This window comes from Aulonocara stuartgranti, assembly GCF_965226115.1.
Source record: "Aulonocara stuartgranti genome assembly, chromosome: 12".
In the NCBI taxonomy this organism is placed as follows: domain Eukaryota; kingdom Metazoa; phylum Chordata; class Actinopteri; order Cichliformes; family Cichlidae; genus Aulonocara; species Aulonocara stuartgranti.
In genome coordinates, this window is record NC_138948.1 from 32,203,180 (window position 1) to 32,229,508 (window position 26,329).

General features: G+C 38.3%; 1 protein-coding gene across 3 annotated transcripts in view; it reads right to left on the bottom strand.

Annotated features, from left to right (window-relative positions):
• slc4a5a (solute carrier family 4 member 5a) overlaps positions 1 to 26,329 on the bottom strand; it is a 39,984-nt gene that overhangs the window by 5,626 nt on the left and 8,029 nt on the right. Inside the window, exons 5-22 of one of the 3 annotated variants that reach the window (XM_082554355.1) lie at positions 25,378 to 25,538; positions 21,361 to 21,513; positions 20,049 to 20,162; positions 17,819 to 17,874; positions 16,116 to 16,273; positions 15,935 to 16,022; positions 13,866 to 14,020; positions 13,436 to 13,564; positions 12,649 to 12,823; positions 7,809 to 7,942; positions 5,317 to 5,588; positions 3,037 to 3,098; positions 2,537 to 2,728; positions 1,665 to 1,778; positions 1,164 to 1,325; positions 839 to 1,017; positions 585 to 657; positions 174 to 242 (exon numbers count right to left, since the gene is read on the bottom strand). In XM_082554355.1, the coding sequence (XP_082410481.1) occupies positions 174 to 242; positions 585 to 657; positions 839 to 1,017; positions 1,164 to 1,325; positions 1,665 to 1,778; positions 2,537 to 2,728; positions 3,037 to 3,098; positions 5,317 to 5,588; positions 7,809 to 7,942; positions 12,649 to 12,823; positions 13,436 to 13,564; positions 13,866 to 14,020; positions 15,935 to 16,022; positions 16,116 to 16,273; positions 17,819 to 17,874; positions 20,049 to 20,162; positions 21,361 to 21,513; positions 25,378 to 25,538 (2,446 nt within the window). The remainder of the gene's footprint in view (positions 1 to 173; positions 243 to 584; positions 658 to 838; positions 1,018 to 1,163; positions 1,326 to 1,664; positions 1,779 to 2,536; positions 2,729 to 3,036; positions 3,099 to 5,316; positions 5,589 to 7,808; positions 7,943 to 12,648; positions 12,824 to 13,435; positions 13,565 to 13,865; positions 14,021 to 15,934; positions 16,023 to 16,115; positions 16,274 to 17,818; positions 17,875 to 20,048; positions 20,163 to 21,360; positions 21,514 to 25,377; positions 25,539 to 26,329) is intronic. The other 2 variants (XM_082554356.1, XM_082554357.1) reach the window with 2 other exon arrangements.

Consider the following 26,329-nt stretch of genomic DNA (forward strand, 5'->3'; position numbering starts at 1 on the left):
GGTCTATATGGACATAATGGTATCAGCATACCTGTTGGTTGTTATTCTTACATTTTTTGCTTAAAAGCTTTAAATAAGCCACTTCACATCTGCTGTCTGTAACTCAATAAGTAAGCTGCCCAGCCACAAATTACTCAAATCATAAATAACACCAGCTGGCATACGCATGGTACCTGGATTCCACTGAGAGATGCTACACCCATGTAAAGGAAGACACCGTACAGCACAGGCATGGGGATGAACTGCAAGTGAAGGTACATGTTGGCCATAATTAAGAGAGTTCACAGCATCACAATGAGAGTGAAATTCTGACTCTTAGCAAAAATGAGTGTAGATGTGTAGAGTTTGTAGACACAGCTCTAACCAAGCTAATAACCACCCAAACAGGGCAACTGAAAAACTAATATGGAGGCTTCAAAATGTGGGTACCTGAAATTTGTTTAACATAATTTATTGATTCATTGTAGTGAGCATCTTGAGTTTTGCAGATAATAAAAACAAATCTTGAGGAAACAGCAAAGAAAAAAAGCCTCATATAACAATTACAAAAACAAAAATAAAAAAATCCATTATGCACCTCATACCTTAAGTACAGGAGCAAGGAAGATGGAGACTCCAGTGAGAACGAACACCAGTATGCCTGTCACTCTTTGTTCTCTGTATGTTTGACATTGACGGGACACAAGAGAGCGTCAAGTCAGTTTCACAATGCACTCATCTACGTCAGCTACAAAGGATTTAGGACAGTGGTTCTGTAGCTCTGCGATGTCGGTAGTGGCGGCCTATTTGACAAACTGCACTTTCCTTTTTATTTCTGAGCTCTTTGTTTTTACGCTACCTGACCCCGAGGAACTGCGGCTGCTCTCCTGGAGCACTCGATTCACTCTCCATCTTCAGAGAGTCGATGTGAGCAATAGAGATGACGGTGGCAGCCACGTACCAGGGCAGACCCAAGAAGGAGCATGTGGCCATCAGGACTCCAACCCAGAACAGATCCAAGTGATAGCCACAGCCTTTCTGCAGGGCAAACAAAGATCATTTCTATTAAAAGCAACCTCATAAGGGGCAGGCTGTGAGTCGATAGGCTTCTGTCTGAATTTATAGCGCTGTTTTGTGACTGTTACTTTGGCTTTTGATGTTGATTTGACTGGTTGCACACCTACCTTAAGTTTGTTCTCCTTGCGGTTAACAATGACAGCGCTGATCTGCTGATCCATGAAGATGAGGATGGTGACAAGCAGGGCGGGCACAAAGCTGGCCAGATACACCCACCATGGATTCTTCCCAAAAGGCATCACAAGCCAGCCACGACCCGGTCGAGTTGGCTGTTAAATGAAAGGCAGCTTTATTTTTATTAAAAGCGAGGATTCAGTTCCACAAGATCATTATTGGAACATAATTTTAAGCCAGTGTGATGAAGTTCTTTTGTTGTGGAGAGTTAATGCAATCTGTAGAAAGTCAAAGTGCATCCCTGCAACGCTAACAGATATAACGGCAGCATGGATCGTCTTCTCTAACTCTTAGCACGTTTGTTATCCAAAATGTTCATGTTTCCATTCAAAATTCCCTACCAGTCCCCAATACAGCAACATGTCATAGAGCTGCTCATTTTGGAAATTGTTTTTTACTTGTTTTCTTCTATATATAAACAGTTTGGAAATTACCTTAAATTCTGTTGGGACAATAAGCTTGGGAGTTTTGAGTCCCATTAACATGTCCAGCCCAACAAAGGTCATGATGGACATGAAGATAGAGAAGTCACTGATGAGTTTCCTCAGCTGGTGCCAAACACAGAAAAAGAGAACAGTCTGTATTACAAAGATAAACATTTGCAGAACTTAAAGATGAGATGCTTCCGAGGTCTAATAGGCAGGAAGCTGCTTATAAATACTGAAAAGAAAAAGTAGCCTGCCAAGTTTCACTTTAGTCAAATGTAATCCTGGTGTCTGAAAAAGGAATATAGCAAAATAAGAAGAATTACTTCTTTGTCTGGTTGGCTCTCCACTTCCTGCTAGAAGAGTTGCTGTGCAGGTAAAAAGGAAGAACAATGATCTAATAGCTAGGTTTTCTGCCCAAAAACATCTAACACTTTCAAAAACCTGGCAGCCATTTTTTTGTTTATACTATCTTCTTCTTCTTTCAGCCACAGCAGATCATCTGCCTCCATCTCACCATAGTGTTCTCTTCTGTCACACCAATCCGCTTCCTGTCCTCCTTCACTACATCCATGAATCTTCTCTGGGATCTTCCTCTTTTCCTCCAGCCTGGTAGCTCCATATCAAATATCCTTTGTTCAAAATATCCACTATCACTCTGCTGCACATGCCCAAACCATCTCAGGCTTGCTTCTCTGACTTTTTTCAAACCGCTAAACCTGAGCTGTCCCTCTGATATGCTCATATTTAATCCTGTCCATACCTGATCCCAGGTATTTAAATACATCTAACTTCACTACCTCTACTTGCAGCTTCACTGTTTACATACATGTATTCAGTCTAGTTTCTTCTTACCTCCACCTGACAGATAGTTTACCCACCTTGGTTGGGAAGTAGCGGCTGAACTTGAACTTCTTGAGGGAGACGGTCATGGAGTAGGTGCCAAAGAAGAGGATGAAGGACATGAGGGCCAGATCGGGGACGTACTTGCAGGACTTTCCCACCAGAGAGCCTCCATACTTCACACACTCCTTCTTGCTCAGCTGGCTCCAGTCCAGAGCTGTCACATTCAACTGGGATGGTGTTGGCAGCAGTAAGAGAGGATGAAGAAGAGCGTAGTGTTTCGACAAAGACACGTAGAGAGCGAAAAATTGTCGGCGCAGATGTAAAGTTAGTAATAGTGAAAGGTCAGTGGGGTTGATGGAGAGACGCAGACACAGAGGAGGGAAAGCGACTTCTTTTTAGAGACAGAGCTGACACCTGGGTTAGCTGTAAACAAAGCATGTCTGCAGCTGCAATGTCGCCAACTCTGTGGACATTTATCTTGAAATATAGCAACAAAAAGTAGAAAATTAAACATTTAATGAAAGCAAGCACTCACCCCAGAGACACTAGAGCTGTTATCTGGCATTGGAGCTAAACCATTGAAGATCATTGCAGCCACTGTTCACGGATTGGGGAGAGAGAGAGTAGGGAGGAGGCAGGTAATGAGTCAGATAGCGTAGATGGGGTGATGAAGAAAACAAAAGGGGAGGAAAGAAGAAACGCAAAATATAATGAGAATCCAGCAGCTGGACAGAGAGCACTCCGAGTCTCATGCAGACAGACAAAGGGGTACTCACTTGCAAGAGACGGCAGCCAAATTGTTTGTGCATGGCAAAAGCAAAAAAGGATAACAATCAGTTACAGAAATCAATGTCTGCAGAAATGACTGCAAATTACCTGCACTTGAAAAAAGGTGGGTAGATTACCATCATCAAACCCCCCAACCCAAGAAGAATAAAGCTGTTGTTCAGCACTGCAGACCAAGGTTACTATAATTAACTAAAACAAAACAAACAAAAAAAGAAAACTAAACTAAATCACTTTTTAAAAAAATCAAAACTCTCTGAAGCGATTTTGTGAACTTCAAAAAATGAAGTAAAATAAAATAAAAATCTAGAGGAAATATACTTCGTTTTAGTGGTATATTTGAGGCTCTGTATATCTACAGGACTGCGAGTCAACCGCTTTTAACCCTCTCAAGGCAGGCGTTGCCGATTTGCAACAGTTAAAAACTAACAACCTGATTACTCAGAAGTACCACTGCAGGACTTGGTTGTGCATTAGCAACAAAAAGTTTAATTTGAGCCTGAGAGGGTTAAAAAGTTGCTTGTATTTTCTTGCAATACCTGTACTGATTTTCCTAAATTATGCCTCTTACATCGGGGGGGCTCCAGATTTGTTTTGTAGGCGTGGCCATATGGGGGGCACCAAACATATTGGGGTGGCACACCGAAAACAGAACTTTCCATTTTCATTATGCTGCTGTCAAATGTAGGTTACTTGAAAAAGATGGCAAAAACAGAAAAAAAGAATGATATGCCTAGTTAATTTCCTGCTATTATAGCTGATATCACTGAAAATAGGTACATATAAAAAACAATTAAGATTTTGAAATGCATAAAAATCTGCTTTAATTGACTGATTGATGAAACTTATTCAATAAAGACAGATAAGTGTTGGATCAGGTAAGAGTGTGAACTGTTGCCTGTCTCTGTGTTGGCATTGAGATGCACCAGTGATCTGTCCATGGATTGGCACCAGCTTTTCTGCAAACTTATTACATTATTACCAACATAGGACCGCCACCACCCCAACCCCTTCCCGGTGGCGCCCCTGTCTGCCTCCCCCAGACAGTAATACTAATTATAAAGACTAAAACGGAAACTAAAACTTTGCATTTTCAAACAATAACAATACTGCTGAAATGACTACACTAAATCGCAACCAAAAGGTGAAAATGAAATAAAAATAAATAGTAATTAGAAAATACAAAACTATTATAACTCTACTCCAGATATCATCACAAGTATGGTTATAAAGAAATGATGACAAAGACATCCACAGACCTATTATAGTGTAGTTATTTGTCAGTCCTCTCTGTGTGATGTTAATAGTTGTAATAAGTTGCCTCCAACATATGCTTGATATGCCTGTACAGCTATAGATGGTCAAAAACAGCTAAAACAGTATAATTTAATCTTCGGTGTGCTAAATAATGTGGACTGGTAGCAGCTTAAAATAGGCATCTGCTAGGAGACACATTAATGATGTATGCCATTAAAGTGAACGCTCTGTCAGTGAGCAAACACTGCAAAGGAAACCAGTGGACAAAAAAAAAAGATCTAACATTTCTTTGTAGCAGGCAAACGTTTCATTATTACCTGATCGACTAAAAACTGATGCGCATTATTACCTCGACAGCCATTCATTTGAAATCTTTTTTCTGATATACGTGAGAAATTAGTTTAAATATTTTAACTGTGAAATAAGTACCAAAGCTGAGATAAATAAAATTCACAATAACACTGAGTGATAATTTCTTTTCTTGTCAACAATCAACAGATCTTGTTAATAAATCCTGCTTCATGACCCTATCATGAGCCCTATGCATAATTAAAGTTATTTAGTTTGCTGTACTGCATTTATTCACATATTGTCATAAGTAATAATTAAACCAATGAAGTCAAGACATTAAAGCTGACGGCATTCTCAAAAAAAGCTGTTGATAAAGTGAACACACACATGCGTTTGCTTCTGTAATGTGCCCGTCATGTCAGTCCAATGAGACTAATAATCCCCCTTTTCTCTCTATCCCTGAGTCAAGGGGTGAACTCACTCGGGTCTGGGGCCAGGCACTCGCACTTGTAGGTGGTGACATAGTCGGGCTTAAAGTCTGTGTTGATGGGATAATATTTGAAGGCGCCCACCATCTTCTTGATGGCATCAGAGATGAAGATGAAGGATATAAGGCTGGAGAAGCCCTCCTCAGTAAAACGCGTCATGTATTTGATGATGTAACTGGCATCTGTAGCTACGAGGATGAAACACTGTAGGCACGAGTGCATGCCGATCCACAGACGCAGCTCCATGTAATCTATGCTGTTGCTCCTGTGGAAGCGACAGGTCAGAAAAACAGGTGGGAGCAATGATGAATTTAGGCACAGAACACAAAGATGTCCAGTTTTGTGCAAACAGTACATTATCTGTGAATATAGAGCAGCTTGATGGGGAAAAACAACCGTGCTTGGAGTGTTTACAGACAAATATCAAGGCTTGAGTCATCAAACACATGATATGTGCGCGCAAAATCACCAACTAAACAAGAAGGACTCGGTTTGGACTTCTTATCCTTCCTTCTTTATATCATCATCTTATCAGTCACATGCACAAAATAGATCTATTATCATGCATATATACTTTGCATGCATATAATTATAATTCTTTCCACAATTAAATCTACACAAGTTTAAAAAAGTTTTAATTAATGTTTTTTTTAATTTATTACATTCAAACTGGTTATAATTCTGTATATTTAAACTGTTGATTGTTTTTCCAAGTTTATTCAGTTTTTACACAGTTAAATGTGATAAAGTTTGTTGTGATATTTTGATACCATGGTAGCATTTACAGGATATTGTTTTATTGTGATATTATACAGAAAAGAGTTACTCAATAAGGCCCATTTAATAGTTGTTTTTCTCTTTCTCTCTGACCCAAGAATTGATGTGTAAGACTCACAGGCTGGTACCCCAAGGTCGAAAAAACCACAGAGACGAGACCACTTCCTTACTCCCATCCTCCCTTCTTTATCTCTTAGAAAAAGGCTCGTTAAAGGCCAGGTGGTTTGTTTCAGAATTCACTAATGAAAGAACTCTGTATTCTATGTCTAGGAGTGTATTTTGCTGGGATGATCATAAATTGTAGCTGAACTGATAAACTACACAAGGGATACTTTGCTCAGAAGGCAGGAAGACGTTTCCTTATTTAGTCTGTACCGGTTTGAACTGGGAAAGCTGACACACGAACCTTTTTTTCTCTATATAAACTGCTGTGTACCAAATAAACCTTTGAGTCGATTGGGAAGGCAACCTAAAGCAGTCTCTGTTTTCTTGTTCTCCCAAGCTGCTCCCGAGCTCGTACTAACACGCTGAATGGCATACCTGAGTGTTACTTTAAATAATTAGGAATCTTAGAAGGAAAGGACAGAACTCTGCTTATCGCTCGTGCCTTGGAGGGAAAACCGGGATGGACATTTTTTCCTTCAAAGTTAGATAAGCATTCATGTGGAAGCCCACTAATGTTATTTAATCTTTGAGAAGGACCACTGTGTCACTGCATCACGCCAGCCCTAATGGCCATCAACAAGCTGATATTCTGACCCATGAGCGTTTATCAACGATTACTACATTATTACATGCATCATCTGCACGAAGGCATCGGATCACACTCATTGTCAATCTTTATCTCACCTTTAAATACAGGTGACTGCATTTTTCACATCTGTCATGCTGTCTTGTTAACAAACCCTCTACATACAAACTAACATACTGAAATCTCAAAGCTGTCTCTGGAACGCTGGCTCTGTATAGGACCACATTTTGCAGAATCCTCAGAAAAATACAACACCAGCTAAAGCGCTGGTATTTTTGGGCGCATCAGTATGTATCAGGCTGGGATGTCATCTACTTGACCTAGTTTGTTTCATGCAAACAAATATTTCGTATAAACAAATATACCTCTTGGAATTTTTCACAGTGACAATAAAGAAAGTTTGATTTTTGGTTAACATTTTGTTTTTGTTCACACTTAAAAATAGTTCACTGTTTCAGTACAAACACTATGTAGCAGGCTGTGTTTACATTTATACTCTGTGGTATCAGGGCTGTCAATATAAATTGAGGTAAGTACAAGTGATTGCAAAGTGGATTTGAGGGTTGGTATTTAATGGTAGCTGAACTCATTACTTCAGCAGAACTGCAGTCAGAACAAAGATCAGAATGGCAAAAGCGCTTCTCTGGCTGTTTTCTGGTTAAAGTAACCAGCAAATTAGAATCAAGGCATTAATCCTTTTTTTCTTCATCTTCTTCTTTCTGCAGCATTTCAGAAATTTGGATTTGCATTCAGCCTGAAGTAAATAAAGCCATACATATGCTCCCACATACTGCACATAGCATTTCAACTGAAACTCTTCAACCTAAAATGATTTTAATGCAAACCGTAAACATAATAATGTGGTGAGATGAGATGTTTACTCCTGACATTACTGAGGTCTCTTCAGAACATGAACCTTCCCAGTATATAAATCTACTATGCTCTAAAGCAGCTCACTTGCTGAACTCAAACAGCAGCTTTTCAAAGATGAGGATGGGTCCAGTGGAACTGAGGATGATGAGGGGCTGACCACCAAAGAAACAGAAGACAGAACCAGCCAGGGCTGTACCCAGGAAACTCTCCATCACACCCTGTTGGCAAAGAGAGAGAGAGACAGAGAGAAAGAGAGGTAATAGGGTTGAAATAAGTGCTGCTGTGGAATGAGATTCCCACACCAATTTGTGAAATTAACAGGTGACTAAAAATCGCAAAGTGTTCTGTTGCTGATTAAGACAGCAATTCAAGACGAGAAGGAGAGCAGAGTAACAAAAAAACAAAGACTTCTTTGTGTGTTGGTGGGAGAAAGGTGATAGCAACTGCTGTGTTTGAGAGCATTAGACATAATGCAAAAGGCTACACAGGGAAGCAATATAGGCAAGTCAAAGCACTAATCTGGAGTTATTTCTGCCTGGACCTGTGTTTTTGTCAATGACAGTTTGTTTTTGTGTGGTGCAAAGATATTGATGCTTAACAAGAAAAAAGAGAACAGCTCACAATGAACTAGAACATGTCAGAAAAATCAACACATGGATGGTCAAAGGAGCTTGCAAAGTAAAGCGTCTGGACTTCTTTAAGTTGCTTGAAGACGTTTCACCTCTCATCCGTTCTAACTTAGAACTGAAGAAGCTTCTCGGATGAGAGGTGAAACGTCTTCAAGCAACTTAAAGAAGTCCAGACGCTTTACTTTGCAAGCTCCTTTGACTACGATGACCTGGATGACTGAGAACCTTCACAGACAACACATGGATGGCAGCTGGACCAGATGGCATCCCAGCACAAGCTCTCTTATATATATATATATATATACGTTCGATACAGTGCTTTCGGTTCGGTACACATATGTATCGAACAATACAAAATGTTTAATTTATTTTATCAACTTTTCTTCTGACGATGCTGTCTGTGTTGAGAGCTCAGTGGATCTGCGTTCGACTACTCCGCCTAGGCTGCATTGTCGAGCGCAGATCCACTGAGCGCTAGAAATTATTTTGTTGTTTCTGCAACATTAAATTTAAAAACAGTACTTTTTTTTTTTTGCAAATCTCTTTTTATTAGCATTTTTTCCTTTTTAACAAACAGAAAGTACTTAAAGGACATTGTAGAGTAATCATAAAAAGTAAAAACAAAACAAAACAAGACAAAAAAATAAATAAATAAATAATAATAATTATAAAGACAAAAGGAGACAGTGGAGGAGTTACAGTGAGTAGGAGATTAGTTCAGTCACAGAAACCCCATTTCAAGTTAGAATTTAATTATAAAATAGAATAGAATTTAAGATTCCTATGTGAAACCAAAACCTTCATATTGAAAATTTGTAGAGATTAGGATGTTTGTCCACATAAAGGACAGTAATATCGGTTTCCGCCACTGAACCCCTCATACAAATTATATACAGGTCTAAAGATAAAGCACGCATATAATAAAAGGGTTACATCCATAAAAATCCAAAGAGGAATACTTGTCATTGTTGTTATACTTTCCAGATCAGAGCCAATTAAAAACTGTACTTTTTAGTTAAAATATATTAATAATAATTTTAATACATTTCAAGAATTTAAAGTAAAATTTGTTCACTTTGTCATTGAACACTCTGGAGTTCCATAGTTTATTGAGTCAGTCTTGAGTGCAATATAATTTTGGTGTATAGATATTTATAAACAATAACGAATCTTGAATATTCTGACCTCATTGCAGTGGACTCTATTTACAAAGCCAAATACTCCAGTGAGGAGAGGTTCACATTAATGAAATAACAGAATCACTGTATTATGACTGTGCAGCAAAATGTAACTGATGATGGTGTTTTGTAGTTTCTCTCACATAACACCATGACGCACTGAAGTAGATTATCTAATTATAGACAAACTAAATTAAACAGAGGAAAACTGTGTCACTGACATGACAAACTAGCTGCGTAGAGCTTAAGACTTAATATGTATCTTACCTAACTTCATAAACATGACACGCAAATTATGCTCGAACTTCCTGAACAGACACCCATTGATTTTAATCTACTGCTGCTACTTGCCTGTGTTTACATGTGTTGCCTGCGCTTGCTGCTCCGCTTCAATGGCCAGTGGATGCATCGACAGTAGACTCATCTATGAGACACTCATCTTGAAATACATACGAATTGTTCTGTAACTCTAATTTTCCTCTCTATTGAAACACTACTCAATTATCACTAAAGGTCACCAGTTAACATTCCAGGTAACCTGGAAATCTGTCCTCCGCACATTGGCCTAACTACTGATTAGGGGAATAGCAGGGATCATTCTTCTTTCTGCTATTTTTTGGTGCTTGAACTACTGATGTGATTAGCTGACATTAAGATCTGATAGTTTAACCTGGAATGTCTTCAGGAACGGTTCTCCAGGTTTGTTCAAGGACACTGAAAGCTCTTCTTTGGATATTGTTCCTTTTGTTCAATTTTCTCTTAAAATGATTCCACACTGCCTTAACAATGTTCCAGTAAGGCCAATCCATGGCTGACATTATTCCATTGTGCACTTCTAAGTATGCTTGGACAGGCGGTGTTTGGGATCACTATCATGGTGAAGATGGTGAATCAAAATCAGACGGCATTTGTCTGCATTCATATTTTCATCAACACCACTGGCTGAAATATAGCTCCAAACCATGACAGAGCCTCCACTGTGTTTTACAGATGGCTGGATATTAAAAGGAGAATGATTTGAATTTGGATTTATAATGACATAAGATGCGTTGCCACTGAATTTCCAGTTCTCGTGTAATTCTGTATACCTTCCTGTTTTCAATGGCTTCTTAAAGCCACCTTTCTACTGAGACCATTTCTAATGAGGCTTCAGTGAACAACAGTTGCATCAACTGAAGGGCCACATGTGTCAGGTTTTTGCTGTTCCACTGTACTGTACATTCCTGCAAGATTGAAGATACATAATTACAGTTAAGTTGTTTTTTTTACACTCTTATAACTCTGCATTACATCAGATATTGTGGATTTTTTTTAACAATAATAAAAAAAATCTGAAGGCTGAGCCATCTTGACAGATCAGAACAATAACGGTGGATCTACAGTAATATTAAATAATTCATGGCCAATGATGTCAAACAGCAGTGCTGACAGCATCACTCTCTTTCATAGCATAACATAAAACATACATTGCAGAATTTTCCACCAGGTTCTGTGACCACCAGAAGGCCAAAGTGCAGCTGTTTCCTCATTCACAGGGAGCCAGAACAAAAACACAGAAAATCATTCATCTGCGTCTTGTTGTGCCGACATGACAAGTGACATCACAGCCAGTGTTTCTGTTTATCTGGTCTCACTGTGCTCTTCTAAAGGCGTTCTGTTTTCTGTGTTTTAACTAATGTGACTGTGTTATTGTTGAAAACTTAATGTTAGTAAATATGTCTTGTTGCCAGCCATCAAAATGTTAAAATTATTTTTAAAAGACTTTTTACAACCAGGTTCATCAAAATCATGGACAATTAAAGCAATCAAAGCAAGGTGCAGTCTCCAGGCCCACACAGACGTCACTTACCTTAAGTCTCCCTGCAAGATCAACTTTTCTCCAGTCGCAACAAGAATTTTGAAAACATAAAAACATATGATAACCTCTTATTCCTATAGGGTATCATTAATGCCATCACTATAAATTAAAAAGGATGTTTCTCCTCATATATAAAGAGCATTTCTATATTCAAACGACAAGAGACGAGAAACAGAAAAAAAATGTTTGTCAGAAGCTTTCTACCGGTCAGATAGCAGCTCCACCATTTTTACGATTTTTTAACAATGTAATGTTTACTTACTGTGGAATTGTACTCAGTTGGAGTTCAGTCCCTGTCTAGACTTAAAGGCTCTCTGCCTTCCTTGTTAAGGAACTTTATTAAGGGGTTTAAAGTGACGTTAGCTAAGTACATCAAAAATAATCTGATTATCTGCAATGAAATTACAGGAAATCTCTAAACGTCTGCTTTGAGGAAAAAACATCATGATGACAAATAAATGAAATGTCTTCTCAAAAACAAAAATCACAATTCAGTTCCCCTAAATAACACCAGTTAATGTTATTGCATTTACTCTGTTGAACACAGGCAACAATATACAGAACTTTTTGTATATAGTTAGTAAAAAGATTAAGAGATTCAAGATCAAACTCATAGAAAGAAGGACTGAGAGAAAAAGGCAGAACAGCATGAACTACACAGGCACAGCAACATGCTAATAGCAGAGAGATGTCAAATATGACATGTGTATGTTTCTGATATTTTGATTCAAACTTAACAAAGCTATGGGCTGGCTTGGAGGATGACTTGTTTTAATGAACAAGTTAATGAGGTTGAAACTCCCACCAGGCTTTGATACTTCGGGAAAAGGATTAAGACCCCGACGATTTCAGAAATGGCACCTACTGGATTTAATTGGCCCCTTTTATGTCAAAAACTGTGAGCTTGTGATTTTGCCCCATCTGTTTGGGATTGTTTAGGATCTATAATAAATTACAAAAATAAAGATTTATTGTTCAAATCACTGATTAAGTCTAATGCTATTTTCATCCCATAGCAGTCCACAGACAGAAGGGAAATAACAAACAAGAGACGGCTACAAGCCACAAACAGCTGTTTCCCTGGTGATTTTGAGCAACTGTCACAAATGCTGTGATTTAAATAAACGATGCTTTGTTTTCGATGCTTACTATCAATCTGGGTAGCTCGAATTTTCTTTCCAGCAAGGTAGTAGCTGCAATGCACTTCAAACAGTGCTTTCTCCAAATGTACAAATCGTTATTACGGCACTCGGCATCACCTGGTAATTGTCAGTGGCGTCCCCAAGGAGCCCACCAAAGGTGATGGCATTGGTGATGCAGCCTAAGTAGATGAAAAGCACAGCGGAGATGGACTGAATGTGGAACCCTTCGTAGAAATCACTAGGGAACCATGGCAATTTCCTCTTTATGTCCAAGTACAAACCCCCACAGAACCTGTTGCACAACAACAACCGACACAGTTGGTTAGGATGCTTCACACACTCCGCCTCTCAGCATGTCACAGTATTTTCTCTGAAGCAAGAAAGCAGAGACTATATCCATGAATCACTTACACAGTGATTTGACATCTATACTTGTAGGCAGGAGAGGTCACTGCTTTCGCTTTTAAGTCTATTTTCTCCAAGTTTAAAAAGTCACTTCTGTGCTTTGACTTTGACAAAGTGTAAGCACTACTTACCACTGAAACCTACTCTCTCAGGCTATCATTGGCAAATTGGATTTGGATAAAGCCATATTTATCCTTTTATAGAACATTTTCTACTCTGAAACAAAACAAGACAAGGAATGTTCCATTTTCTTTGTTTCTTTCTTTTTGCAGGCACAGCTGAAACTGGCAATCCAATACTGTCCATTTTACATTAGTTTAACTTTTGTACCTACAGCCACGCTACTTATAAGGAAGTATCGGCATTTTTTTAGGACAGGTGTGGTTAAATAACTTGCCCATTCTGCCAAATTTTGATAAGGCCATATTCAAATTCCCAGAGTCTGCTTGTGTTTAGTCTAAACCTCTCAGCAGTTTGCCACGCGGCCCGGGCTGCCTACCGTCCAGTGAATGCCAGCTCCTCTCCAAGCTCATGCTGAACTGGCATCTCCTCGTCTTCTGCCAGGCCTCCACCTCCGCCAGCTGTGCCGTTCATCTGTCCCAGCTCATTTAGGGAAAAGACTGACTTCCTGCAAAGGACACGTACATGCCACACATGTGAGCAAATATGAGATTTAAACTTTTTTCACATATATTTATTCACTCGAATGGTCTGTCTATAAGCTGTTTCAACCTTGCAAACTGGTACTTGCTGACTGAAAGGCACAATTTCACCCTTTCTTTCAGAGAACATTTTAATTTTCTGTAACTCGATATTTCGACCTAAAGGATTTTAGTATAGTTTGCAATTGCTCTTGGCACATCGCTCATTGTTCAACTACAGCTTTTTGACCTTTATATGTATTACTCAGGCGGTTAGACATCCCCAACCTTTTGTCAGCCGAGGGAACCTTCTTAGGCGGCTCAATGCGGATTTTGGGATCCCATTCCCCAGGTGGAAGCACAATCACTTCGTCCAGAAACTCATCTATTCCTGCAATAAGATCTTCCCGATCTCTTGCCTTGTAGGCTACGTCACTGAAGAGCTGGGAGGGAGGAAGACAGAGAAATAAAAGAAAAGGTTTTACGCTTTCTCTTGGTAATAGTAATAAGTATGTACTGCCCTAATAAGCTGTGTTTGCCTGTCACCTTTGATGGAGACATATTGAACATTGGTTGTTAAGGCTATATTGACATCTGTCCTCAGCTGGATTCAATTCAAGAATAACTGCCAGTCAGCCACTAATCATGCCCATAGAGATTAGTGTGCACAAGCATTATATGTTTCTAAATAAGGCTGTATCAACAACAGGGGGAAAAAAATCAAGCAGTGGTTCTAATTGGCAGTGAAAATGTTCTAATGGGCACTGGCCCCATTCAGAAATCTTTTACAAATAGTAGATGTGGTACTTTATTGATTTTCTCCATCTAACTACACTTCAAATAACTTGGTTTTGATCTGTAGAACAGTCATTAGATGCGTCAGAGCCCTTTTTCGCGGTGCTGCCATGTTTTTTGGTTGAGTTAAATCAAGCTAATGACTGCACAGGCTATTTTCTACATAGGACAGATGCTTTACAGTTAGTTGTTGGCACATACAGTAGTAAAACAACTTCAAGCAAAAGGACATTTTGCCATTAAGAAGATTACGAAAAATTAGCAATACAGTTTGACTGTAATGCTAATGTTATAGAGTCAATGAATGTGTGTATAACCAGCACTATTGACTCTGTGTAAGAGAACGCTAACATAAGCACAATGACTACATTAACATGCTTAAATCTAGCCGGTGCAGTGGTGTAAATGCTCACCGTCTTAGTTAAACATGCTAATGTTTAGCACCAATCAGAGGTTAATGCTAATGCTAGTTATTATTATTGAGTAAATTCAGTTCTTTACAGCAAATAATAATTATCAACTGCACAAACTGTTCTACTGAAAGGACAGAACATGGTCAAAGTCATCAAAGTTAAGCCTAATAACTGAACATGAGAGCCTGTAGGAGAGAAGCACGGCACTCAAAGAATCCTCAGTAGAAATCTGTTAATATGAGCCAATCATGCTATTGCAATGACGCATACATAGAGTTTCATGACAGCTGCAGCTGTGTGGTGGCAGAGCTGTGTACCCATAGGTGTGAATGTCCAATATCTTGACTGGTACTGTTAAGACATGTATTACTTAACAAATTAAGTTATAAAAATAATTGATGAAACAATTAGTTTAATAAAAAGTTGTTGTTTTTTTTGTTTGTTTTTTACTAAAGTAGGAATTTGAATGTTTTTACTTAATGGAATATTGTCTGTATTACGGGAAGAGACTGACAGCTGCTGACCTAATCTTGGTTTTTGAACAGGTTTAAATAAAGCGTTACACATAAACATGTTCTGCTCTTAAATTTGACCAGCACTGCCTTGTCAGTGTGGCACTAGAGGAGAGATTGAACTCCTATTGAGATGCCACATAATAATTGTCAATATTCAATAATAGGTCAGCTTCATATTACCAGCCACAAACCTATAATCATGTTTTAATTGTGGATGGAAAATGTGCTTCTTTTGCACTCGGACTCTTTTAAAATAACAGCCTGTCACTTCCTTACTGTTTGTATCTGCTATTAAAATGACACACAGTAACTTAGTGACACAACACAGAATAACAGCTCAAACTGTTTTCAGGGAAGAGAATACTGCTGCCATTAGAAAACAATTAACGACTCATTATCCAAATAGAAACCACACTTATAGCTGATGCTTAACAATCAACATCACTTCCAGACGTACTCCAAACATAATGCTGGACATGCCAGTGAACGCTGAACATGTCCTTTAAAGGAACTGTGAAGAATCTTTATATTTATCTTTGCTCAGGTTTCCTGAGAAATGTCAGCGTCAGATTGTCAAGTCTAATGAAGAACGCATGCTATGGAAGGATTTTAACACACAGTGACAGGCACTTACATCATCCACCATTAGAGTTGCTATTGCTCTGCCGATCTCATTAAAGGACTTGGCCTTTCCTTGGGGCCCCAGCAGAATAAACAGAAATCTGTAGAGTGAGGAAACAAATGTGAGGTATGTTCTGGGACTGCAGATGTTTGTTGTTGGTTGGCGGGCAATGACATATTGTAGGGATTTTTACCTGGTGGGAACAGGGACCTCTGTTAGACCTCCTAGAGTTGTAGCTTGGGCCAGGCGAACAAACGCCACAAAAGGTTTGTTGAGGAAGTCTACCTCGCCCACTAAGACATTGGAAGCCTCCGCGTCTCTGGGGATCTTCTTCATGAATTTATTTTTCAACTACAGAAAAAAGGGAGAACGCAGTCCAGCATTATCGTGTCGGCATGGTAGAATATGTGTAATTCCTACATGTTATAGACTTTGCTCTGAGGTATTCATATTTCATTTTACATGTTTAATTGTTTTGTTTTTGCATCTTGTGGCAATCTTCAATTTCCTATACGTATTACTGTCGCGCTCTCATAGTTTAAACTGAACATACAGAAAATAAACTTCTTACAAAATCATTTATGTAACTTTAAAAAATGTATTAGTCTTCTATTCTCTCATGTATGACACCAAATTGAAAATAATATAATAATACTGAACCAACTGTTTAAGTTTATCTTATAAAGTCATTTTTCAGTTAGGAGGATGTTAAGACAAAGACTGCTGTAACTGAGACGTGTGCTTTTATTGTGACGGTGTTGGTAGGTGTAGTGATTGGATCTACCTACAGGGATCATTAAAGTTTCATTCTGTCATTACAGTCTCTCAAAACCCGGCAGATTAGCCCAGGAGGACGTTTTTTAAATGCAATCCTGTGTAGTTAAGTGGGCATAAAATCCTTAAAGAAATGCACACAAACAATCAGAGAGGGAAAACAATTGCCTGTGACCCGAAATGGTGAACCAGTCTGACCTGTTTGATTACATCTAAAGGTGTGGCAGGAAATTGGACTGATGCACAATAACACAGAGTAGTGGAGAGCCTTTTCAACAACACATAACCCGAATCTGTGGCTCCACGTGAGAGCAAAGCACGTGGACTGATGAACCGACAGTGAAATCCATCTTTTTCTCAGTGCCAGCTCAATATCGACACAGAAAATGTGGCACACACAAGCGCAAATACACACTGTAACAAAATGAACAATCGCTTGTCCGTTGTCACATGCGACCGATGTAGACCTCAAAATAGAATTTGAACAGCTAGCCAAACGATAAGTAGAGCCCTCGGAACCGGACAACCAGTGCTGGCCCCCCTGCCGACTGTCACAGACAAATTTTGTGGCCCACATAGCACCCTTTAAATTCTCATTCATTTCTTTTTTTTTACACGATCCCTCCCAGTGAATGACACATAATCTGACTTGTCAGTTACAAAGCCCTGTAGCCTAATTGAAGCGACATCAGCACGCCTTTGCAGCGGCACTGGCATGCGTCACCAGGTTTAACTCCCATTACTGCATCAGCTTCACTAATGAGTGAATTATGTGTTTGCACACTCTCTCTGTCACTTGATGTCACCTCAGCGAGCAGGTGCAATGACAAATTGATGAGCGATGAAGAAACAGCAATTCAATACAATGAAATGCCTTACTGGTAGGCAATCTGTCCAATCATGAAAGGCAACAGAGTGGAAATAAATGTATCCTCCAGAGATTCCCTCAGTGCAGGCAGATAGACATTTGCCAGTAGAAAAGACAGGAACATGAATTTGGTCATTGTCAGGATCAAACCAAAGCCACACAACTATAAAACACACTTTTAAAAAGCCTTACGCATGTGAAGGCTGTATCCCTGACATACTGAATGTAATGAGCTGGTTTCAGTAATAACTCACCTGGTCTGTGCTTGGAGTGTCCGCAATATCATTCATACTCCTGCTCTGGGCGTGACCTGCGAGGTTGGGACAGTTATACAGTTATTACTCTTTATATCCACCTACTTGGAATCATTTCAGGCCTGAAATTGATAACTGGCACATAAATTCTATGAGATAAAGCTATTGGGTAAATCTTCACAGTCTAATGCACTACAGATGCCATAAATTCTTATTTTATGATGTTCATGCATTTTGGAAGTAAGGACAGAAAGTATGTTTTTAGTTTTGTCACAGTTAGTGGTGAGGTTGTAAAGGCTGTAGTTTAATGTATATAGTATAGAGCAGGGGTGGCCAGCTCTAGGCCTCGAGAGACGGTGTCCTGCAGGTTTTAGATAACACCCTGGGTCAACACACCTGAATCAAATAATTAGTTCATTACCAGGCCTCTGGAGAACTTCAAAAAATGTTGAGGAGATAATGTAGCCATTTAAATCAGCTGTGATGGATCAAGGACACATCTAAAACCTGCAGGACACCGGCTCTCGAGTCCTGGAGTTGGCCACCTCTGGTATAGAGTGTATTGCAAAGTTGTAGATCATTGTAATGTATTTGGAGATCATCATTTTAAATCAGGAAACAGTTTGTCTTTTGTATTTTTTGTTCTTTTGGTGCTACTTTTCCCATTTCCTTCACTTTCAGTTTAACCACACTGGGTGTAACTTGTAGGATGATGTAAGTCTTGGAAATTAATCTTTAAAAAATCAAAAGTATTTTATGATATATATATATATATATATATATATATATATATACTGAATACTTCAGCAGCCATAATTCTTGTCATTAGAGGTGGGAATCCAGGGGCTCAATACTATTACGATATACATTCACTACACTGAAGGATAATTATCTATGGTGCACTATGTGATATCCATGTAACTGAAAAAGTAAAAATACCTCTAAAAATCCAAAAAGCTGTCATTTATTGACAGTACTTTTGTGTCAGCATGTGTGTGCATTTTACTGATCAATGAAATAATGCGTCATTTCAGTTCATTGCTTTCTGACCTGCTTTCCCCTCCTGTCCACCATTTTCCCCATCATCTCAGTTTCATCTACACTATATTGTCAATCTCATTCTCTTATGAATGCCACCATATGATGTCATTGTCACGGCGGGGTGCGCCGATAAGTTTAGTTTACAGGACCCAGAAGCAGACACTGAAAGACACTGAAAGACGCTGAAATGAAAACTAAGAAAACTGTGAACACTCAGAAACTAAAGAACTAAGAAACTCAGTGAAAATACTATGACAAAACTATGAACACTGAGTAAACTATGACAAAACACTATGGGGATGCAAACAGACAACCTGACAACGAAACATAGAAAACAGAGGACTTAAATACACACATGAGGTGATCAGGGGAAGTCGAGACACATGAGGAAACAGCTGACAAGGATGAACATAACCATGCACAGGAAATGTAAACTCAAACACAATGACATGAAAACTGGACTTTCAAAATAAACAGGAGAACATGATGAGGCAGACCAAACAACATTGACACATGAGACATGAAACACAAAGGGCAGGTGGGACCAAAACCCAGGGAAAGGGGAAATGAGGGGATCCAATAACAGCACTAAGGCTGAACCACTTAGGGGTTTTTTGGGAGCTAGATGAGCTAAACCCAAACGATAAATGGCAAAACATGAAGCCTCAAGTTCTAACTAATAATACAAAACAAGAACTTAACATTTCCCCATAAATAAACAATATATCATGAACTCAAAATGCTGGGTCACAGACCCAGCCCATGACAGTCATGAAGTAGTCACTCTTAATGTCTATTTTTTCCCGTCCTTATTTATGCTCAAGAATCACTAAAGAGCAAATTTTCCATGTGTTAGAATGAAAATCCAGAATTAGGAGAGATGGCTTTGACAAATCAGTATCCTCTGAGTACATAAATGTGCTCAGAGGATACTGATTGGTCTGTAAATATGAGCTAACAATCTGAGCTTGGTGTCCTGAATTTATTTATTCAGTCTTCACATATGCAGAAATGTTAAACAGCAATCTACAAGTGAAACTATAATGTGTTATTTGGAGATTGTAGGATGATACAATTATGGTTATATAGGCTTTGACTCTTCACAGTGCTCTTAAAACAAGGAAAAATATAATGACTTTTATTTTGAAAAAACATCAACCGGCTTCACAAGCCAAAACCTGACACTCACGCAGGCGGCCATAGTTGGCTGCTGGCTGCTGCTTTATTCGGAGGTCCTCTGTGGACCTGTTGAAGTTGGCCATTTGCCCCGGACCTGTTCCACCTCGGGGTCCAACATTCCGATCTGCCATGGGAAGGGAAGCAGGAAGAGAAACACAACAGAATCAGTGATTGGAGGTGATGCTTTATGATTTCTTGAACACCATGTGTCCTGTCTTGATGATATGTGAAAATGCTACAGTGGTAATTAACTCATCAAACATTAATACGTCCCCTGTGGAGGATATGAGCCTTGTTGACTCAAGAGTGTTCATTCATTCAGTGAGTGAGTTAAATATATGCATAATTCATTTCTCAGTAGCATCAAAATTACATGTCAGCCCAGAATGAAGCCAAGCCTCCTGACCCAGTATGAACCTTCCAGATCCCTCAGGTCATCTGGATCCGGTCTTTTATCAGTTCCCAGAGTCAGAACCAGACACGGAGAAGCTGCATTCAGCTTTTATGCTCCTTATATCTGGAACAAACTCCCAGAAAGCCTCAGATCAGCTGAAACACTCAGTTCATTTAAATCTAGGTTGAAGACTCACCTGTTCTCAGCTGCATTTGAATAAAGAACCAAATCCACACTTTTAAGCTTAAATTTCAAAACTAACATTTTAACTACTGATTTTATCTATTGTTCTGATTTTACCTGTTTTGATTTTATATAGTTTTGTTTGTTTGTTAATTAGTTAGTTAGTTAGTTTGCTTGTTTTAATCAATTTTAAATCATGCTTTTTATTTGTTTTTGTTTCTAATGTCTCTGTAAAGCACTTTGAATCACATTGTTGTTGAATTGTGCTATACAAATAAACTTGCCTTGCCTTGCCCTTGCCAACGACAAAGAAAAAGAATTGCTATAATTAGGGATTCACAGTGTTGTTTCATGTGATGGCATTTCATAATGCTAGCTCTCCAACAATGTGTTTAATATTATCAGTCAGGGGAAACTCAAGCTGATGTAATACTTTGGCAGGTCAACTACCTGTTATCCTGTAGACTAGGAATGAGCAATCAATTTTCCCAATGAGCCACAATTATGGCCAAATTATAACATCTACTCTTACTAGTAGTCGTTTATAATGAGATAAAATTAACACTGAGCAGAAATGAGTTCAGCTTACTGCTGCGCCTCTCCCCAACAGTCTCGGTTCATCATGTGGTCCCTTGAGAAAGTTAATCACCCACCCCTGCTATACTTAGAATATTGGTCTCTCATGGATTATTCACACAGAGCTACACAGGGCAGGTCAATCTGTGTCACAAGTTGGGTCACTCACTGGTAGAAGAGCTGGACTTGCCAATGTCAGCTAAGGAACGGTGGATCGGTTTCTTGGTCTGGTGTCGATGCTTCCTCAGCAGGACAAAACTGATCTTTTCTCTGAGATCATGAGATATCATGCCTTCCTCTATCTGTCTCTCAATGATGTCATCTAGAAAAGAGACACAAAATTTCACATCTTAAGAGTTCCTAACTGGAAGTTAGAGTTGAAAAAGAGTTTCATAACACTGACTGTAGTCTGCTATCGTGTAATATAATGAATGCTTTGCATATACTGATGATAAGTATAAATTTCTGTGTAAATTATACGTCTATGGTTCTGTTATGCTGTCTACATCCACATCTAAAATGGTCTAACTTGTTATTTGAAATGGCAACTTGTTGTTCAGTGTAAAAAAATGACGCAGTCTCATTTGCCCCTGAGACTGGCTCATGCCACTTAGGAACAACGGGTTGTGCTTGTGCCTATCAAAGTGGTATGACTGTACACTATTATCATTTGCATGTTCTCTTAGGAGTCTGACCAGTGGCCACCAAACAACTATTAGTTGTTTGGTAAAATTTTAAGCATGATTGCCAGCAGAAATGTACTCTTATTACCATATGGCCATGTTTTAAATCTATCATTTGAGCTTTATAAACAGTAAGGAAATGTTTAATTGTCAATAAAAAAGCTATTTATAGTTACACAAAAAGCTTACTATAATGTGACTCCTTATGGTGGGCTTCTACATGGTAGTCATGCACGCACAAGTGAATTTTGCGAATGAGTGACCAAAAAAAATTGGCTCTTAATTAACAAGACGTCAGCTTCTGTGCCACCCAAATTAAACCAATGGTCTCAGCCTGATCAACCCTATAAAAATTGTCTGACTCTGCAGTTGCATAAAAGTTCAATTAAATGAACAGCAGGATGCTTTTTATCATAGTGAGAGAAAGGCTGACAGCTATTGTGCATGAACAAGGAGATCACATTAATTAAAGATTATATTCATACAAAGCAGAAGACAAGAACGAATTAGTCAAAATCATTCACCGTTTGCTCATTTTAAAAATCACAGTGTGCTAAAAAGCACACAAACCTGCTGCATTTGAGCTCTAGACAGAAAACCCAGATATATTAATAGCACCTTGGAAGGAAGTGAAGTAATCATTTCAGAACAAGATCAAATCACATTTGAAGAGGACAGGACAGCACAATGGACCAGCGCCACTGTGATTCAGGGTCAAGTGTGCTACTGCCTTCACCACCACTGACAAGACATTTTTATCTATCTGTGTGGGTAATTTAAGGTTATGTCTTGGGGAATACAGAGATAAAATATTGTGAAATGACACAAGGACAGCTTAAAATGAATTTGTATGAGACGCAAAATAAAAAGTGGTGTCATGTGAATTTGTTGTCTTCTGTTGGTCCAGATCACACAAATTGATACAAGAAGAAAGATTTTGGCCAGTAATGTGTTTAAAATTTCAGAAACACACCAACTGTTCTCTTTAACACAGAAAATGGTAAAGAAAAAATATTCAGGAAACTACGATTTCTATGCTGTACTGTGCAATAATCTTGAGTGGGCACTTCTTTACATTTTGCTTCAGAGAAGCCAGACTGTTTTACTTGGTTACTTCTTCCTTTAATTTTAAAATTGTCTTGGGCAATAGTTCTCTGTTTTTTCCCTTCAACCATTGTCTGCTTTTTCACTCATTTTCAGCCCAGTCTATGTATCTGACCATTTTAACAAGAATGTTTTTTTCTTAGCTAAGTCATCTAACACTTACTTTTGAATTCAGGCATAAAAAAGACTTCAATAATAGTTAGATAACAGACCTAACTCAAGGGATGAATCTATGTTTGTTACTAGCAGCCTGTCACTATTTGTTTGTTCCCATTTCTTTGGTTGAATTTATGAAAAATTCCAAAGCTAAAACAGTTTGACAGGCATAAAATCCAATTTTTGCAAACACAAGGTGAATCCCAAAGAGCTATTAGCTGAAAACATTGTATATATAATAAATATTTGATATTTATTAGCTTTATTACAGTATTTATTCATTTATAGATTATTCTTCTATAAATATATAAAATAAGAAGTTACAGGCCAAAACAACTATCTACAACAGAGCTGAACAGTATCTAAAGTCATGTCCTGAACAAATTGCAATAAATCCAACAAAGACCTGACACAGGAGACACTCAGCTGATAGATCTGCAATTCACTGAAGCTTTATCAGAAATGGTCTCAGTGGAAGGGAGATTGACAAGAAGCCATTTTTAACAAATAGAAACAGGGAATAAAGGCTGAGGTATGTCAAGTTACATAAGAAAAATGCAATTTAAAAAATTCTGTTTCAATAAGGAACAATAATAAATGTTTAAACATTCATTATTGTGAAGCATTAACATTGTGGAGGGTCTGTCAGCAAAACTGATGGAATTACAATTAATCAGATTATGATCCACTATGCTATGCTACCTAGAAAGGATGTGATTAGCAGCTGCTTCATTTTCCAGCATGACAATGATCCCCAACACACTGCCAATGCAGTAAAGGCATACTTGAACACAAAAAGACACAACAGAACTTCCTCAGAGTCCTCAACATTACTGAAGCAGTGTGGAATCATCATGACATGTAATGAAACAAAATGCAGCCAACATCCAAAGAGCTTTGGAGTCTACTTCACGAAGCCTGGAGAACTATTCCCGGAGAATACTTAGAGAAAAGAAAGCTTATCTAAATTCAGGCTATGTAGAAGGATAAAGGTACATCTATACTATACAAAATCGTTAAAAATATCAATAACCATCTACAACAAACTACTACTGAGAAAAATGTGACCTGGTTTTGAATATCGGAGCACCACTTTTAAAACAATCTTATCAATCACTTGACCAGCGAGTGGAAAATTAAGGAAATATAAAAAGATCTGATATGTGCTAGAAAATGTTCCTGCAGTTTATTAAGCATTGATTTTTACTGAGAACTGGCAAACAATACATTTACTCATTGATTTTTTTCTTGTCTTTAACTGTATTTTTTTATACTTTATTGACTCCATACTAATGCATTTGTAGCTATACTTTGAGCTTTTGGATATGCAAAAGGGAAAGATGAAAAAGGTCATGATGCAGGGTTATTCATAAAGCAAGGGAAAATGATAAAGCAATTTACAGCTGTAGGTAATGTTACTGTGGCACTAGTTTGTGCTAAAATAATAGTTAAAGGAAGTTATCGGGTGTCAGTATCAACACCAATCTGTTAGTGACTAAGATGGTCATAAGAAGGCTTTCGCCAACCGGTCAGGAAATACACATTTAATGACTGGTGGTTGCCAGGAGATCACTGACCCGTGTCTGGACCTGTGCGTTTGGGGATTAAGCAATTGATCTTACAGGAACTGGCATCAACCTTTACCAACCACATGCCAACTAGTCATGTAATAAATATTTTTTTCTTCCTAACCAGTGGTTGCCAGATGGTTGCAGACCAGTCTCTAGTCTCTAACTCACTTGCCATCACATACATGAGAGTAGTTGTGTGACTGCAAAACCTCAATAAAGAGGGTGTCTATAGAGGGTTAACTAATATATATTTTACAAAAATGTAATAGCAGAGAAAGCCAGGTATAGGTGTTAAAATGAATCACCAATCAGTTTGTTTAGCAAAAGCAACTCAAACAATGTTTCATTTTATAAAGTACAGCTGTTTCATAACTTACTAAAATTACATACTGATATTTTGATATACTTCTATTATTCACGTATTATTAATGTATTTGTTGTTTTATTACTTATGTGGAAATGGAGTATAATATATTTAGCTAACATGATTGTTAGCTTAATTATGTTAGCTAAATGGTTACAAATATAAAATATGTTGCAAAACCCCCCAAAACATAAAAAATACCAAATAGCTAAAGAGCTGCTAGGCTTGCAGCGCACTTATTGAAAACAGTGAATTCTGACTGCTTATTCACACATAAAGACGTGCAGTTATAAATGTGAATATCTCACCAACTATTTGAGGCAGCGAGTAGCCGTCCAAATCCAGCAGCACTGTTCCTGTCTGGAGACATGTCCTGAGCTCAAAAAGACTGTGCAGGGACAGTGTGGACACATGGGGTTTACTCCACCTTTCCCCTCCCTCCTCTACCTTTTCCTCGAACTTCACCCACCTAAAGGCAGCAAGAACATGCAGAGAGACAGAATAGGTGAGAATACTATTTACCTAAAATTTCATGTCTGGGGTGCTGATTAATGGTTAATGCAGAGACTAGTGTTCAAATCCTACTTGAGGCCAATTACTACATGACATTACTCTGGTTTTTCCCCAGCGTTCCTGTCTTCTCTCCACCATCAAATAACAACAAAAGGCTAAAAAAGCCCAAAACAATTATTAAAAAGAAAGAAAGAAAGAAAGAAAGAAAGAAAGAAAGAAAGAAAGAAAGAAAGAAAGAAAGAAAACTCAACAGGGCCACTGCTTAGTATATGTCATTGGTTTTTGCAAGTTATTTTCATTTAGCAGGAGTCTCTCGGAGCAGTACTAACTACTTAAGTAATAATCAGTACTGAGCAACATCACTATCCTAGATCCAAGCCTCTATTTGCTTAACGCTGTTATTAGTGCTATAAATTTATAGAACACCATTAGTCTGATTTTTTAGCAGCTCACACCGTACACTTCATTACAAGGGCTCATGGTGTCCTTGATAACAATATTTTACTGCCTTAATTAGCATAATCATTTCTGATGAGTTACCGTATTTAAGATATGTCGCTCTGATTAGCATACTCTTTTCAGATATGCTGACCTAATATTGAAATGCTTTTTAACATTTAATAGGTAGAGCAGTAGTACTACCAATTACAGATACCAGTTTCTTTTTGGTGACTCTATAATGTAATTTTGAGAAGTTGAAATTCTAATTGAATGTGATTCTAAGCAGAATGCAAATACAGCAAGATG